General features: G+C 40.8%; 1 protein-coding gene across 1 annotated transcript in view; it reads left to right on the top strand.

Annotated features, from left to right (window-relative positions):
- The window catches only part of ppl (periplakin), a 30743-nt gene extending 13305 nt beyond the window's left edge, over window positions 1-17438 (top strand). Inside the window, exons 8-22 of the mRNA XM_089018007.1 lie at window positions 3372-3479; window positions 3804-3899; window positions 4002-4124; window positions 4199-4345; window positions 5061-5212; window positions 5299-5399; window positions 8694-8851; window positions 8933-9111; window positions 10679-10817; window positions 10982-11175; window positions 11262-11412; window positions 11509-11592; window positions 11681-11797; window positions 14156-14248; window positions 14334-17438. Of these exons, the coding sequence (XP_088874133.1) occupies window positions 3372-3479; window positions 3804-3899; window positions 4002-4124; window positions 4199-4345; window positions 5061-5212; window positions 5299-5399; window positions 8694-8851; window positions 8933-9111; window positions 10679-10817; window positions 10982-11175; window positions 11262-11412; window positions 11509-11592; window positions 11681-11797; window positions 14156-14248; window positions 14334-17006 (4515 nt within the window). The 3' untranslated portion in view covers window positions 17007-17438. The remainder of the gene's footprint in view (window positions 1-3371; window positions 3480-3803; window positions 3900-4001; window positions 4125-4198; window positions 4346-5060; window positions 5213-5298; window positions 5400-8693; window positions 8852-8932; window positions 9112-10678; window positions 10818-10981; window positions 11176-11261; window positions 11413-11508; window positions 11593-11680; window positions 11798-14155; window positions 14249-14333) is intronic.
- Window positions 17439-18689: the final 1251 nt, after the last annotated feature.

Raw genomic sequence — 18689 nt, 5'->3', positions numbered from 1 at the left:
GGCGGAAGAACACCAAAGCACACGACCTTCAGATCTGGCGGAGTGATCTTCGACGGAAGCACACGACCGAACAATGCTCCAGCCGGCGCTACTTTCCACACCCCCACTCATTGAATGCACACGTCGATCGCCTCCTTGGAGCTGTTTGCTGATAATTTTACTAAGGGACCGAAAAAATAACCACCACAGGCTCGTGTTCAGCTCAAGAAGACACAAAATAAAATCACCGTCGCTGACAAGAAGGAGATAATTGAAAAACACGAACGAGGTGTGCGTTTGTGTGATTTAGCGGCCTAGCAAAGCAACGCTAAGTCAACCATTTCTACCATTTTCCGGAACAGAGAAGCCATCAAAGGTGCGACAGCGTCAGTAAAGCTATTTTTTGCGAGAAAGTACGGCTAAGCCGATATCGCCATGCGCCAACCTGGAAGTTCTGCGCTTATTGAGGATTTTAAAGCCAGCAACGGATGGTTCGAGAACATCTGAGGGCGAAGCAATGTCAGCAAAGTGGAATGATGTGCAGGCTTTTACCAAACAGTTCCATCCAGAAAAGACTGTGGCTATGACAATCATCAACATGATGAACGATAATGTGATGCCTCAGCTTCGTGAGACCTTACTGGTCAGAAAGCAACAGGTGTCAATTAAGAGGATTTTAATCAGCAAAAATCATGAGTCTCCAAAGAAGCAAAGAAGAGAAGCCACACCAGATGTTAAGTTACCAACAGTCCTTATGGAAGGTGACACTCCTTCCATAAACCATCAACGACCATCAAAAAGGTAAATAAAACTTTATTTTACAGCACAGTTTATTTCTTTAATTACAGTCCTCATGTAATGTGCCTCTCTTTCCAAACAGCAATTCCCTTTGACCTCGGAACTCCCATGCCATTCCATCAAGCCATCAATGACCATCACAAATGTAAATAAAGTGTCTTTACTATACAGTGCAGTGTATTTCTTTCATTACAATACAATAGCACATTTATTATACATAGAATAAGGTATGTTGTGTGTAGTTTTAAGGTTTATTTAGTTGAAAAGTATATTTTATGAAAAACCCGGGAACGGATTATTCCCATTTTAATGGTTTCCTATGGGAATTTTTTTTCTTGTGATATACACTTTTTGGCTTACACACTCTGTCTGGGAACCAATTAAGTTCGTAAGCTGAGGTCTCACAGTACTTGTTTGGTCTGACAACCTCGTGTTGCACCCAAAAGCCGCCAGAAGAGGGCGTCCAAGCTCCATATAAGGAATTTATCAGCCTGTGGAAACGGAGGTGGCCACAGGAGGTCGCCATTTTGTGCCTCTTTTTTTCGGTGAGACATTTCCCCCCAATGTTGCCTCAAAATGGCACGAAATAAATTCTTTAATCGATTGCAAACACGTTTGCTTTCCTCTTCAGAACTATTTGTTTCATATTCATAACTGGATGTGTAACAAGAAAGCATATTCTCCGAATCTGAAGCCATTGTTTTGATTCTCCAGCAATGCAAGACGTCTTGGCGTGATGTCACGAACTGAGGGCGGGACTTTCTGAAAATGCACAATTCGCAGCTCAATTTTTTGCAGATTTTGGACACTTTAAGTCATTTTTATTGGTGTTTTGCATTTGAATACAAATATCATGACTCATCATTGACTAAAAATATCATACAGCATGTTTTGGGTATTTTAGATGCTATAAAACGTTTTTCTGATGTCAGTTAAAAAACAAAAAAGTGACGTCGGTTGTCCTTTAAATGACAGCCAATGTCTCCGGACAAGTTGTGTCCATAATTTGTAAAATCGCTTCAAATGACTTCTACTGAGTGTATTTTACAAAGATTCCACCGCATATAGCTATATTTTACATTTTAAAGGACAACCGACATCACTTTTTTGTTTCCTAACTTCTTTTCCCTTCAAGGGGTCGCCACAGCAAATCAGTGTCCTCCATCTTTTGAGGTTTGATGTTTGTTTTGGCCAAGCTTTTACGTCGGATGCCCTTCCTGACACAACCCTCTGTATTTATCCGGGCTTGGGACCGGTTTCCTAACTGACATCAGAAAAACGTTTTATAGTATCTAAAATACCCAAAACACGCAGTATGATATTTTTAGTCAAATGCAAAACACCAATAAAAATGACATAAAGTGTCCAAAATCTGCAAAAAAAATGAACCCGGAAGTGGCCAGCTTCAGAAGGTCCCGCCCCCTTGTTCGTGGTGTCATCCCAAGACGTCTTGCCTTGCTGGAGAATCAAAACAATGGCTTCAGATTCGGAGAATATGTTTTCTTGTTGCTCATCCAGTTATGAATATGATTCAAATAGTTCTGAAGAGGAAAGCATACATGTTTGGTAATCGATTAAATAATGTATTCCGTGCCATTTTGAGGCAATGGGGGGGGGGAATGTTGCACCAAAAAGAGGCAGAAAATGGTGACAAAGCTCCATGTGAGGAATTAATCAGCCCGTTTCCACAGGCTGATTAATTCCATACACGGAACTTTGTCGCCCTCTTCTGCCTCTTTTTGGTGCAACACAAAGTTTTCAGACCAAACAAGTATAGCAAAATGCATTGACATCACGTCTGCTACAATGTATCCTTTTTTCGGTCAGGGGCGTTCCATCAATGACGTAATGTGAGGACTCGTCACCAACTCAAAAACAAGACTTCCGGAATATTCAGCGCGAGTCTTAAAACGTAAAATATAGTTATATGCGGTGGAATCTTTGTAAAATACGCTCAGTAGAAGTCATTTGAATCATTTTACAAATTATGGACACAACTTGTCCGCAGACGTCGGTTGTCCTTTCAGACTCGCGCTGAATATTCCGGAAGTCTTGTTTTTGAGTTGGTGACAAGTCCTCACCCTATGTCACTGAAGGAATGCCCCTGAGCGACGTTTTTCTGATTTCACTTAGGAAACAAAAAAGTGATGTCGGTTGTCCTTTAAGTCTCAGCCGATTGGCTCCTTTTGAAATGAGATCATTCCCTCTCATCTGTATGAATAACATTTGTGGAGGAGAGCAGAGGCACTTTTCCCCCACTGGCCTCTCCCTCTCCCTCTCTCTCCTGTATAGAGTATTCTCTGCCGTTCCAAGAATAAATAATCTTTCTGTTCATCATTTTGATTACTGCTGATTGACTATTTAGACCAACGCAAGCGAAGAACATGAACCAGGAAAAGAACAACTACTTTGATCCAACATTTACCATCAGCAATTTAAATACGTCATTGATATTAAAATTTCTCTCTTCCAATCAATCCATCCATATGACCTTCAAAAATAAACTACAGTATATGAATAGAATGACTTCTCGCATTTTCATAGCCTATATGTTATTCAGTTAATCCAGTCATCACCCCCTCGTGTCCGAATAGAACTTCATCAGCAAATGTTTGGAGTCAAAGGAGGGGACAATCACCAAGCTCAATGAAGATGGAGAAAAGTTGATCGCGTCCAAGCATCCAGGGGCAAATGTTATTGAGGTATCACTTGCATGTTTTGTTCTCTTTTTCTATATACAGTATACATAATTGTTTCTAGTTGTTTTTGGCACATGAATGAAACATTTAGCAAGTTTAAGTAAAAATGGAAACCACACACCCCATTGTCTTATAGAGAATGAGCGGAGGCAACAATAATAACAAAAATATTATATGTTGATTGTATTAATCATTGTCATTACGCTAATATTTTAGAGTTGTCTTGTCATGTAAAATGTTTTATCAGGTTAAAAATGTAATCCCTCAGTGTCTGAAAAATGTTCCTCACAAAATTTAAAATACCGTACATATATCCTCTTTTCCTAGGCTCATATGGAGGCAGTACATGCTGACTGGAAGGAGTATCTAAATCTTCTCATCTGTGAAGAAAATCACCTCAAACACATGGATGAGTACCACAAGGTTTGAAACTGACAACTTATAAACACTGGAACAAAAGCATCCACACACATACAGACAATCAAATGGGTTCATAGAATGTGTGTTTGTGTGTGTGTGAATTAGTACCACAAAGAGGCACGTGACACCCAAGACCTGTTGAAGCGACTGGACATGGAGGTCAAACAGAAATACAATCCTGAGTTCAAGGATGTCTACCAGACGGAGGGTCTAATCAGAGAGCTGGAAGTAAGCTTTTCTTGAAAGACTGCTCAGCGGTTGATCTTATCTCTCTTGAAAATGTCATTTGTTTGGCTGTTTAGGACCAATCCAAGGCCATGGACCACTTTGATGAGCGGGTCAAGGCTCTTCAGAAGCGTGGCCTGCAAGTTTTGCCTCTGAAGTACAGACGGGAGAACTCTCAAAAGCTTCTCCCCGTTGAGTCTCTTTGCGATTTTGACACGGATGAGGTACTGACGCAGTCCTTGTGAAAGCCTAGCAAATATTTTTTTCAGTTCTGGTAAATAGAGGCAGAAAATTCAGCAGTCTATTAACGGGTATGTTGTTTTTATTGGAGATAAACAAATCACAATGTGGAGAATAAACACTAATCAGTCACTAATCAGGGGACAAAAGTTGTATTATCATCCGCTTGATACTGGGCAGCTAATGATACCATATAGTTTTGCTTTTTTTCCCCCATTTTGTACATATGTACTGCTATAGTCTTTGTTGTACTAAGTTCATCTTGTCTACAGGATATCTAATTTAAAGCAGATTCTTTACTTACAGACAGTGTAGGTGTTCAAATACCTGACATGTTTCGCCGTATACGTCCGCCTTCGACGAAGGCGAAAGGCGGATCTGCTTAAAATGCTATAGTCTTTGTCACCAATATGTAATGTATAAATACTGATTAAATGTTTTAAACATGCCGGTACCCACAAACCCTTACGGGGTAAGAGGGAGGGGCTAAACCCTATTTCCCGGGTTTTCAGTTCGCAGCAGGGTCTCTGTCCCCATTAAGTGTGATAAGTGAGGAATCACCATACACAATTTAAATGCCCTCAATATTTTTGTCTTCAATTATTTATTTAACAATCACTTTGAAGACATTTTTCTTGCCACTTCAATATCCAGTAACTTAGAATTATACAGTATGACTTCTTTTTTGGGATATTGCAGGGGCAAATTGTACGTGGGAACAGATATACACTGCTTCGCAACAATGGAACCAAGTGGGAGGTGAAAGACGCGGCTGGCCAAAAAATGTCTGCTCCAGGCATCTGTTTCATTATTTCCCCCACAGACGCTGAGGCAGTGGCCCTCGCGGACAAGTAAGTTTCTATCGTTTTTCAGGTTCATAATACACCCTGGAATGACAATATAAAGCTGTAAACTCTGCAATGTCGTGTGTTAACAGTCTGGCGGGACAGCAAAATGCACTCAAGCACAAGATGGGAGACAGCAAAGCTGCACTGCTGAAGCGCTTTGATGAGCTGCAAAAATCCAGTGGTAGTGCAGGTAAAGATGACACTTGTTTTGCATCTATCATTATGTAACTTGCAGAAATTGCCAGACTAATTTGAGAACTATATTACCATATAATGACTGGTAAAAGACAGAATCTTTTATCACATAACACAACTGACACCCTCTTCAACCAACTCCAACCTTTTTTGGATCCAGTTACGTATTGTTGTTCTGGCAAAAATGCAAAACATAATTATTTTCAAATGTTTTAAGGATTCTTTGTATGTACAATGTATGTTGATGTACCTTGCATAACTGAACAAGCCAATATTGCACAACACACATAACTACATATACATAAAATAATAAATAACTATTAATATTTTTTGTAATTACCTGAGTTTACTTTGATGACTTGCACTGAATTGAATCAGCCAGGGATGCATAGTCCGTACAGTAGCTGCTGACAGCCAGCCTCAAGCACATTTCCAAATGTTCATCTTTCATGGTGGAACGGTATTTGGACTTAATGATCTTCATGTAGGAAAAGGCTGACTCACATAAATAAGTGGAGCCGAATAATGCAGTCAAGGAGGTAGCACATTTCCTCATGTTGGGGTACTTTTCCTGCGTGAGTAAGTTACAGAACTGCCCATGAGCCCTGGACTTCAGCAGTGAGAACACTCACAATCTCCGATGTCTTTCCACATTTGCTGGGTTAAATCCTCAGCCGTGGCTTCACCGCGCCGTGTAACTGTATGTCTTGACAGCTGCAGAGCTTTGATTGAAGATAATATCGCTGCCTTATTTTTAAAGTCTCTGACCAAGGAGTCAGCTGCTTCAACGAATGCTTCTTTTACCACCTCTCCGTCTTGGAAGGTCTTATTGTTTTTAACAATGCTTCGGTGGCGGCTTTCGCTTTTTCGCTTCAACTGGGATTTTAGTTCGTCCACCATTCTCTTTCTCAGCTGGCTTTTCGGCGGGAAGTCAATGTCATATTTTCCATGAACAGTCCGAAAATGCCGCTCCACATTTTCCCATTCCGTATGAAAGTACAGTAAAGTCTCGTTATATCGATATCGGATATATCGATAGTCCCGGTTATATCGATACTATTTCTATGCACGCACGGAGAAAATTACATGCAAACAGGGTCGGATATATCGATAGTCCCGGTTATATCGATATTTTTTCGGACTCCCTTGAATATCGATATAACGAGACTTTACTGTAATATGTTTTGCCCCCTTACTTGATCCAGCTTTCTCACTCATTTTGATCACCATATGTTTTAGCAAGGGCTTAAAATCTGAGGTAATTCGCTGACTAGCTTGTAAATTTTGCTGCGTTTAGCGCCATTGTTTACGCATGCACGGCGACCTAAAGGTAAACATTCAGTTGTCATCTGAATGGTTGCCCTGTATGTCAATTAAGTGACGGGACGTTTGATAGGCTGACAAATGTTTTTTTACTGTCACGCTGCGATCGACCAGTACTACCTCCGCGATCGACCAGTAGGTCGCGATCGACGTAATAAGCACCCCTGTTCTAGATGCTGCCATAGCTCTATGTGTATGTTACCACTTCATTAACCGCCTTTCCTTCTTTCATCCTTTTTGTGTCTTTCTAAATGGTTACTTCCTCATTCACCACAATAGTCTTTTCGACCCTTACTCTTTATCCTCTCTAATTTTCCTCATTCATCAACCCTTCAAAATATTCTTTCCACCCATCCATCATATTACCACACCAGTCACCAAAATTCCAATTCTGTCGTTTATCAACTTAACCTACTGCACATGATTTCCAGCTCTATCTCGCTGTATCGCCAACATCTAAAAATATTGACAAATATCTTCTCTTTCTGCCCATCTCTCTTTCTTTAATGTCCAACCTAATATACATATCACATGCCTCCTTTTTGACGTTTGCGATGTGGATGCACTACATGTCATGTTCTTCTTGTCTTGTCTGTCCTCTAACTCTTCTGCGTCCCACTTCTGTTTTTCTGCATTCCCTGTTTTCACCACCAAATCAATTTCTGCCCCTTTCCTCCCAAAAAACACACCAAGTCCTCTACTGCTTGTCTCTCTGATCACCTTGGCTGGTGCAGTCCAATCTTCTGGAATCTCCTACTCCAAATCAAGAGCCTGTCCCGTTTATTTTTCCAAAACTGCACAGCAATCTTCCTTTGTCAGCATCAATCACATGGTTTTTTGCTCGCTCTTGGTCTTATTCTTCAACAACCACCGCAAGGTTATCTGACAGAGCACCATCTGACGTTGTGTAGCTACACTCTCCCCTAGCAACACACTGCAGCCAGTAACTTCCTTCTGATTACATCTTGATAACCCTTTCATGCACCTTGTAACCTGATAGCATGGAAAGCCGTCCACTGTAGTAACCACTGTCCCCGAAAGGGTTAAACACAACATTCTCGATTTCAAGTTTAATCACCTTTCCACCTCAAGGAAATGCTTCATCAACTCTTCCCTTAAGAGATAACCTACCGTATTTTCTGCACTATAAGGCGCACCAAAAAGAAGAGATTTTTTTTCAAAAGCTGACCATGCACCTCATAATACTTAGATATGGAAAACATTTTAAAATATGTGCATTCATTGAAGGTGCCCCTTATAATGCGGTGCACCTTATGTATGGAAACATTTTTAAATATCTCATTTGTTTGAAGGTGCGCCTTATAGTCCAGAAAATACTGTACTCCATTTTTCTCCCTATCTACACCATGGTAAAAAAAGAAGTAAAACACTGTCCTAATCATGAAGCCTCACTGCCTCTCCACCTGATCTTTTGGACAAACAACATTCAGTATCTTTGGACTGTTTCCCTCGTGTTTCTTGCCAAAGTGCCAACAGTAAAAGTACCCACATTCAGTCCTAAGCTCTGTGCTTTCCTCTTATCTTTCTGCCCATGAATAGACTTTCTACCTCTCCTTTGTCTTCAACCCACAGCAGTTGAATTTCCGCCAGTGCATTAAATAAATACAGCCGAAAGTGGTTGTTTCTTTCTAACCTAGGCAATGCCCAATACAACACGGAAATGTTTGGATGATTGTACATCATTGTTTGACAGAGTCTCAAGCTTGATACCCTTACGCAACTCTCCGATTGTGCTGACTTGTGCCCCTGGAAGCCGCGTTTTGACTCATAACAGAATAAGTGGTACAAGATGAATAAATACACAATAAATTTCACAGTATTTTCACCTAATGTATCTAAATACAAACTATGACTAACAATGGCATGGTGCAATTCAGCTGTACCTCACTGAAACTGACATCCAAGATAATTGTTAGCATATTGTGTTGTGATTTTATGCCATAAGACAAGCAGGAACAGCAATGTCGCCAGATGATGGCTGGACTAGATAAGGTTGCCAGAGACTTGGACATACAAGAGAGGGCCATTCAAGCTCGATTGCGCCCACCGCTGGAGCTGAAAAAGCCGCTCCAGGATAGCGGTGACCGCCTGCAGGATTTTAGGGTAAGTACAGGACTGTGATTGTTGTAAACTTTTCTATCAAGAAATAATTTGTATTAACCTACAAACGCATTTTTCCCCCAGGATATCGACATTGCAGTTCATAGAATCGAACCAGAAAAGACCTCAAGAGTGAATGATGCGAAGAACTTTTTGGTCTCAAATCCGACATGTCCCAGTGCTCCTTACCTTCACAGTAAAGCAGATGATGTCAACAAGAAGTACAACTACTTAGAGCAGCTTCTTCAGTGCTCTAATGAAAAGTATGCCCAAAATTATTGACAGTAACTAATCGCTGGGAACAACTTCATGTGTACCCTGCCTTCTGGGGTCAGCTTGGATAAACTCCAGCACTCCTGTGAACCTCATGAGAATAATAGATGAAAAGGTTTCTTCAGCCGTCATCTGTACTTCTTTGAAGGTGTCTGACGTTTCGCTCCTCATCCAAAAAGCTTCGTCAGTGAACTAAAGTTGTGCTGGTAGCTCTGGCCCTATGGATCCCGAATGGACAGAGGTGGTAGTGCCAGACCTCTGCTTTGATAGGTCCCTGCTCTAAGGTTGGGGGGAGCAGTGGACTCGCTGATGCTAATCTGATTACTACTTTTGTGCTGTCTGATTATGTTCTATTACTGCCTCTGATTGCCCCATTCGCTCTGGTATCACCTTATCAGCATGACTAAGCCTATGTGGTAATGATTAAGACGTCTGTTGGAAGCATGATCCAAATCAAACCTCAAACCACCATGGCGATTTAGTGAAGGGCTTTGATGTTTTACAAAAATGGCATCATTTACTCCCCTTTCAAACCATCTATTTTCTTTAGCTAAGATTTTAACCTCAGTGTCGTCAAATGAGCGGTTGCTAGCTTTTAGGTGTATATCGAGGAAAAGGTTTCTTCAGCCATCATCTGTACTTTTTTGAAGGTGTAGGACGTTTCGCTTCTCATCCAAGAGGCTTCGTCAGCGAACAAAAATTTTGTTGGTAGCTCTGGCCCTATACATATATCCTTACTGTCCAGAGGTGGCGGTGCCAGACCTCTGTTATGATAGGGGGAACAGAGGATTCTTCCCTGAGGCTACACTGATTACTTCTATTGTCCTGACTGATTATGGTCTATGACTGCCCCATTTGCACTGGTATCACCTCATCAGCATAACTAAACCAACGTGGTAACGATCTAAGAAATGTGTTCACGATCAAAATTAAACCTCACACCGCCATGGGTGATTTATTGAAGGGTTTTTCTGTTTTATAATAATAGATTCTTTTACTCCCCTTTAACACCATCTGTTTTCATTCGCTAAGTTTATCCTCATTGTCGTCAAATGAGTGGTTGCTAGCTTTTAGGTGCATATGTACTGGAGATTAAGGCCCACTAGTATTATCCCTGCAATGTTGATAAATGTCATCAACATCGCAAGGCTTCAGGGAGTAGTCCATCTTTGAGCAGGGACCTATCAAAGCAGAGGTCTGGCACCATTAGGGATATATATAGGGCCAGAGCTATCAGCACAACTTTAGTTTTCTGATGAAGCTTTTCAGAAGAGGAGTGACACGTCCAACATATTCAAAGAAGTACATATGACGGCTGAAGAAACCTTTTCATCGATGGACCACTTCTGCACGACTGGGAGTTTTACACAGACCTCATAAAAATAAGCAGTTCAGGCGATGGATATATGGACATGAACTACTATATTTTCTCACCATCTCATCTACGCCATCAGTATTGTTGATATGACCGTATTCTTTTCAGACCTCGTTCAAATTGATTTGAATTTCACTAAGCCAATCAGTAAAGCGTTTTTGTTTTTTGTTTTTTGTCTTAAGAATGAAGAATTCGAACCAGCTGGAGGCTTCACTTCAAAATGGAAAGGGTTTATTGTCCAGTTATGAAAATAGGCTGGCCAGAGAGGATGTTGCTCCTTCTGACATATCCTCGTTGGAGAAAACTCAGCGCGAGCTTGCAGTAAGATTATGTGTCACATTAAATTAAAATGTTGTTTCCTTTAACCTTTGTTCCCAACAGATTCTACATTATAACCAGTGACTTTGAGCCAGAGGTTTTTGTCTGTTTAGTGCTCTTTTCTCAACATTATTATTTACCTATTGTCTCCCCTTCCACACTGACAGGATATTGCCTCAGATCTCAGGTCCAAGAGGGCAGTCCTCAATGAGACAGAGCAGAACCTCCGTTTGGCCAAAAGCAGTGCAGACCAAATTGCCATAAAATTCCAAGAGCATTGCCCTGACATTGAAAGACAGGAAGCTGATGTCCACAAGCTAAATAAGCGCTTCAACATCCTCAACAATCAGCTCGACATCAGGTCAGTGGGTCCTGATGAGAAAGGCAATCTCGAAACTCAACCTACGAACCAAACATTTTATTAGACTGGTTTAAACTATGTCACAGGTCTCAAAGTTTGCAGAGGGCTAAGATGTCAAACAATAATTATCGCAATGATTATAACAACATGAACAACTGGCTTGCTCGTATTCCAAACTATGAGCCATCTGAAACTGATGACATCAAGCAACTGGAGATCAAACTTAAGAATCAGAGGGTGAGCTGCTGGTTCACCTACTATGATCAATCCTCTTCACTGTGGAAAAAAATTGAGATACAAGTACGACTAACTATTTCACTGCCTTGTCTGTAGAACTTGCTCTCTGAAATTGCAAGAAAGGAATCCGACATGAACAATCTCTCCAAAAATGGTCGACTTTACCAGCAAGCTATCAAAGTAGGATACTTTTTCACACTGGTCATGTCTTTAGCACATATGAAAACAATCTGCTCGTGGTTTTAATCTTACCAATGGGTCTTTGTAGGACTATGAGACTGAAACAGAGAAGTTCAGATCTATACTCGATCTCGATGATGGACTTGTACCTCAAACATACAAGCGGAGTCGAATGGAATCCCCTGCACTCATAGTCAAAGCCGAGGTGGGTCATGTTGCCAAAGTTTGTTCAAATGAACAGTAATGTTGAGACAGTTGTCAGGAAACTGATTCCATATCAGGGTGGGAGGTTAGTACTCCTAGTGTGGTGCAACAGATCATCTTGTGTTCTCTGGAAAATTAATAATAATAACACATATAATTTACAACCGCCTTTCAAAACACCAAAGAACACTTTACAATTCAAAGAACAATAAACACCGAACAATAAAACCATACATAAAATGATAAATAATAAAAGCTGATAAAACTAAACTGTGAATGCAATTTTAAACAGATGGGTTTTGAGGTGGGATTTGAAGTTGGGAAAAGAGTCAATATTCTGGATGTTCGGTGGAAGTGAGTTCTAGGGTTTGGGAGCAGAGCGGCTCGGTCTGAGGGACCGGGAGGGAACGGAAATTCGAAGAAGGTTAGACAGATGGGGGTGGGGGGACAAGGTTATGGATGGCTTTAAATGTAAATAGAAGTACTATTTTGAATTCAATTCTTATTTTCGGGGATCGCAGTCGTCCGATATTTAGCGGAGATCCGCAATTTTTTTTCCGCGCAAGTGATATTTTCTATTTTCATATAAAAGTTATTTTATTTCCATATACAGCTGATAAAACTTTTGTTATGAAGGGTGATAGCAGTGTCTGAAGCTCATGATCAAGTTAGTGGACACCCGGGCAGACAACTCTGAAAAGTTGCTGGCCCAGCCGTAAAGTTGCCTGCCCAATTTTTCACAACTTGAAAGACATAAAGACGTCGAATCGCCCCAAAAATTTTTTAAGGGTTTTTAAAATTAAGGAATTACCAACCACAAATGCGCCCTTACCTAATTTATGGTAAATATACCTTGTTGAAGATTGTGCTCCAGCTGTCGCTTATCGTCATGGTGTACAAACTCTGAAGTACACTTTACAGTCAAGGTGTAGTCTGAAGCAGGCTTCTGACTGGCTGCCGGTGCCGAGTATGCAAATTGCCAAATGAACGTTCGAAGACGCGAAAAATTATTACACAGAATGTTTGTTAAATCCTCGCAAATTGCCAAACGAATGTTCGTTTGGCAATTTGCGTACTCGGCACCGGCAGCCAATCAGAAGCATGCTTCGGACTACACCCTAAGTGAAAAGTGTACTTCAGAGTTTTGAAACCCGCTGATAAAGTGGAGTACACGTGGCTCGTAGCGTTTTGTTTGTGGCTTTTGCTTTAGCTTTAGCTTTATTGAGTAAAACAAACATTTGATTTGAAAAAAAATCGTTTTTTTTCTTGGAGAAGTTGTCGGGCCAAGACGTTTTGAAAGTTGTACGCCCGACGTAAAAGTTGTACGCCACCGGGCAGATGCTATTTCAAACACTGGTGATAGGATGATCAGAATGCGTAGTGCTTGAGTCAGCATGCTTTTGTGCATTTTGGTCAATGTCAGTTGCTTCCGTTGACAATTGGTATCGCTCGGGAGTAAACTACCAGGAGACTGTACGCGCTGAAACGACAAAACAAATATGGCAGCTCCGTGTACCAGGTGCTTCGTTTCACCCCGTACCGAGTACTTTCAAGTACGCCATTTCAAATTTCTTCGTTAACTGGCTAGACCTTTCACCTCAAATTGACCACTGATTCTCTGTGCTCCATTGTGTACAAGCTGTGTGATCACACATGTTCGGTCAATCAAACATACAACAATTGAAACTTTTAAACATGATAACTTTGAGTTTGTCTATTCTCTAAGAGGCTTCAAGAGTATTGTACTTCAAATTGCAGGAATGGATGAAATGCACATTTTCTGCTGCTGTTTTACATACGGATTCACCTCATGAAATTATTCTTGCAGAAGGATCAAGCCCTGAAATATAGTATAGACAAAACAATATATACAAATTTTATTTCTTTAAATGTAAAAGCTGCATTTGTTTTGTTGCACTCTTAAAATCGAACAAAATATGGAAATGCCATTTTGCTTGTATTTTACACTTTCGAAATATGCCAATGAATAAACATAACGAAATTTAGTAGATAAAATGCTTTATAGTTAAGACTTATGTAAAACAATAGAATACAGCAGTTGAACAAATCTAGTTAAAACCACAATTTATAACTAAGTTAAACGTCACTTAAATATCCATCCGTTTTCCTCAAGTGAGCCGATCACATCCAAGTTAATGTATGTAAGATCTGGATAAAGATCTAAAGAGTCGGATGGAAAATATTACTAATGCGTGAGAATGATGATTCAAGTTTGTGTATGGTGTCACACATCTGTCCATGTATTTGCACCCATGCATAATTTAAACATCAAACTGGAAAAAGGGTGGTGGGAGAACTGAATGTATCCATTCCGGTGACATTTTTTCTCCCTATGCAGGAAGCGGCTATTGAGGCCAAATATACTGAGGTGAATGCTTTGAACAAGCAAAGACTACAAAATCTCGAGTTCACTCATAGCCTTCTCAACCAGGTGAATTTCTGCATGACAATTAGCACAAGTATTATCTAAACATCATTATCATTGGTAAAACATTTCTTTATGATTTCTTCTTCAGCAACCAGATATCCCTTTAATCCAGTCTTCAAATGTGCAGTCAGTTAATGCTTCTGCCCCAGGGGGGGAGCTTTGGCGAATAAAGAAGCAGTTGCAAGATGAGATCCAGAGAAGAGAGCAGTTAGAAAAAGAGATTGAGTTAATCCAGACTGAAATATATGTTCTAGAAGGACAGAGGCCTCAGGATACCATTGTCAAGAAGGAGCTAATCAAGAAGGTTCCTGATCCTCAGCTTGATGAAGAATTGTACAAGGTGCAACAGAAGCTTTCAGAGGAACGCCGGATTACCCATGTTCTAGACAATGATCTTGAGGTACTAAAATTGAAGCTGCGTGGTCTTGAGACCGAGGTCAAGGAGGGAGCACAGCAATACATGGTGAAAGAGGTTCTCAGAATCGAAAGAGACCGTGGTCAGGAAGAGGAGATGCGCACACTCCGGGAAGAATTGGACGAGCTCAGAAGACAGAAGTTGATCAAAGACAACGAGATTATTCAAATACAAAAGCAGTTAACAATCCTAGCCGAAGAGAAGAATAAAGAACAGGAAGTTATCAAGGAAGAGGAGGTCATAAAAGTACAAAATGACCCACAACTTGAAACAGAATACAGAGTTCTCATGAACAGGAGACAAAAAGAAATTGATGGAAGAAAGCAATTGGAGGATGAATTGAAATTTCTTCAAGAGAGACTCCGTAGGCTGGAGAAGGAGAAAGCGATGGCTGAGGAGAAAATTTCCATTAGGGAAGTGCTTAAAGTGGAGAAAGATGCTGCTCTGGAAAGGGAGGTGGAAAACCTTCGCAGGCAATATGAAGATGAGAAGACCAAACGGAGATCATCACAGCGAGAAAGAACTGACCTCCAAAGAAAAATTGCTAGTCTAGAGGAGGAGAAGTCCAAGGTTGTGATCCAAGAGAAAATGCGGGAAATTGTCCGTCCCGACCCCAAGGCAGAGAACGAGGTAGCTAATCTCCGACTTGAACTTGTAGAGCAGCAGAGGCGCTATAAAGATGCAGAAATGCAACTTAGATCTTTGCAGGATGAACTGACCATGCTTAAAAATAGGGGACCGCTTGTTGAGGTCAAGGAGATGATCAAAGAGGTTATAAAGTACAAGACCGATCCACAAACTGAACGGGAACTTGAGAGACTTCGCAATGAAATTGTTGACAAAACTCACCAAACTGAGAAATCTGAGATGGAGATTCGCCAACTAAATGACGAAATTCAAAGATGGAAAGAAATGAAACCTCAAGTGCAGACTAAAGAGGTTGTCAATGAAGTGCTGCAATACAGAGAAGATCCAAAAACTAAGGAGGAGGTTGAGATCCTTAAAAGGAAACTGGCTGATGAGCAGTCCAAACGTCTTGAACTTGAGAGAGAAAGGTCATCGCAAGAGGAAAGGATCAGACTAAGGAAGCTAGATCTGTCTCAGGTCCGTGAGAAGTTTGTTCAGCAGGAAGTGGTCAAGATGGAAGAGGATGCTGTACTCCGTTCAGAGTGCGAAACTTTCTTACAAAACATTAACAACGAGCAGAGACAAAAAGATACTCTGAAAGCAGAGCTCTATCAACTTCAGAGACTGAAGGCCGACTTGGACATGCAGTTGGAAGAACTTGAGCGTGAACGGAGGTTAAGACGTGAAGCTGAATTGGAGATCCAAAGGCTTCGGATTAGACTTACCGAGCTGGAGTTGCGCGACAAAGAAAATCGCGAGAAGGTGACCGTCAAACAAAAGGTGGTCCTGCAGCAGGATCCCCAACAAGAGAAGGAACACTCTATTCTGAGACTTCAGCTCGACGAAGAGAAGCATAAACGCATCTTGCTTGAGAAAGAACTGAATGCGCTGATCCAGCAGCAGACCACCTTGGAGAAGATGGATGTGAAAGAAAGAATTGTTCGCACTGAGAAGGTCCAAGTTGAGAAGGACCCAGAGGCTGAGCTTGAGATTGAGAACCTCAAGAGGACTCTGGAGGAGGAGAAAAGGAGAAAGCGAGAACTCGACCAGGAGTTGGTAACTGTCACCTCCAGACTCACCGAAATTGAGTTTTCCAACACCAAGTCAAGTAAGGAGCTAGACTACATCCGAGATGAAAGTAGCCGTTTGCAGCATGAAAACCAAAGACTACAGAATGAAATTCGCAAGCTTCGTTCTGAGATTGAGATCACCAGCAAAGAGACCCAGCTTATCACTGAGTCCGCACCAAGAGAGGATGGCAAGAACCTGGAGTTGAGGCTTGACTCTCTACAGAGGGAACTTGCAGAGCTCAGAGGCATCACCATAAAAAAAGATGAGGAGATAGAGAGGCTACAAAAGAGCTTGTCCTCTGTTAGGATGAAGAGAGAACAGAGAGAGAGCCATCTGCGAAGGTCTATTGTTGTTATTGACCCAGACACAGGGAAAGAAATGCGACCAGAGGAAGCCTTTAAACTGGGACTGATCGACTGGAAGATGTTTGTCAATCTGCAAAGCCAGGAATGTGACTGGGAGGAGATCACAGTCAAAGGCCCCAAGGGAGAATCATCAGTACTCCATGATATGAAATCAGGGAAAAAATTCTCCATTGATGATGCTTTAAGTCTCGGGCACATCACAAATCACCAGCTGCAGCAGTACATGAACAAACAATTAACCATCCAGGAGTTTGGTGCATTGGTGTCAGGAAAGAGCAAGTAAATTGATCCACAAAAGCATGTTTGGTTTCATGCTACCACAATATTGCTCAATTGTTTAAAATATTTTCCTTTCACTAGATTCTGACTTTGCTTTTACGGTGAACTGGAAAACACTTCTTTGATTACAACATTCACTATGTAATTATTTGCTAAATCATATTGCACTTGATGGTATTAAAATGAACACGCAGTTATCACCAACTTAAATTAAATTTAATATGATCTGAGCTTTTAATATGAATGCCCATTATTGAGCTATATTTTACTCCACTGGGTACAAGGGTATACACAACTTTTATTTCTTTGATCCCCCCCCCCCCAAAAAAAAAATATATTGGATTTGGACACTGTAATGTATTCATTGCTTGTGGCATTTTACAGGAAATAAAATGTATACTATGCCTATCCCTAAATAAAGTCCAGTTAAAATTGATCGGTGTTTTGATTCATGACGTGTAAGTGGGATTCAAGACTGACCTCATCACAGTCAAATTTACCAGTATAGTAGGAACTGCGTGTTTGCGTGTGTGTGTGTGTGTGTGTGTGTGTATGGATGGATGGATAAATGGATTGATCGATGGATATACATGTATATCAATCCATTTTCCAGACCACTTTATCCTCAGGGTCGTGGGGGATGCTGGAGCCTAGCCCAGCTGTTTTCCGGCACGAGGCGGGGGACACCCTGAATTGGTTGCCAGCCAGCCGCAGGGCACACAGAGACAAACAACCACTCACACTCATACTCACACCGAGAGAGAGTTTAGAGCAGGGGTGTCTAACTCAAATTCACAGAGGGCCAAAATTTAAAAAAACATTGGCGAGGGCCAGACCATTTTTTTTAATTAATTTGTTTGTTTTTATTATCTTTAAGATACAATAAACTCCTGTATTAACCATCCTAATATATTACAATTGCATTTTTGCTTTAATCCTGAAACCAGAACTGTTTTAAGAAAATAATAAAAACATCAGGCTTCGATATCTTTTACTTTATTCATTATAATTATAACTTCTTTTCATCAGAGACCATCAAGGCCAACACCTAAAAAGTATCTCTTTCAACTTTGAACAGACCATGCCATCACTAAATAGAATAATATTTGTCCATTTTTGTTTTTTTCACTGTACATTTACTCTGATGATGCACATGTGTCCAAGCCAGATACAGTATTTGGCATATCTTTTTACATGCAAGTAAGTACATCAATGTCTGGAGTCGGGCTCTGCGCAAAGGAATCCTCAGGACTGATGATGGTGTTCATCGGTGAGATGACTCCTATGTGGTGTTTTGTTCATCTTCCTTAACGAAAACAGTTACTCGCACAGATATTTGCTCCTGAACACAGAGAGCATTTGCGCAGCTTGGGCACGGAGTTCGGGCAGCGTGTCAGGGAGCTAAGGTGTAAATTGCATATATATATATATATATATATATATATATATATATATATATATATATAAATCTGCGTCTCACCCACCATGGGTGGTGTCTGTCCCCCATTTTTTAGCTCGGGTCCTCTACCAGAGGCCAGGAAGCTTGAGGGTTCTGCGCAGTATTCGTGCTGTTCCCAGCACTGCGCTTTTCTGGACCGAGATATTCGATGTGTGTGTATATATGTGTATATATATATATATATATATATATATATATAATGTGTGTGTATATATATGTGTATGTATA

The sequence above is a fragment of the Hippocampus bargibanti genome, linkage group LG17 (assembly GCF_051943395.1).
Source record: "Hippocampus bargibanti isolate YZ-2025 linkage group LG17, ASM5194339v1, whole genome shotgun sequence".
NCBI lineage: Eukaryota > Metazoa > Chordata > Actinopteri > Syngnathiformes > Syngnathidae > Hippocampus > Hippocampus bargibanti.
This window is presented reverse-complemented; position numbering and strand designations above follow the sequence as displayed.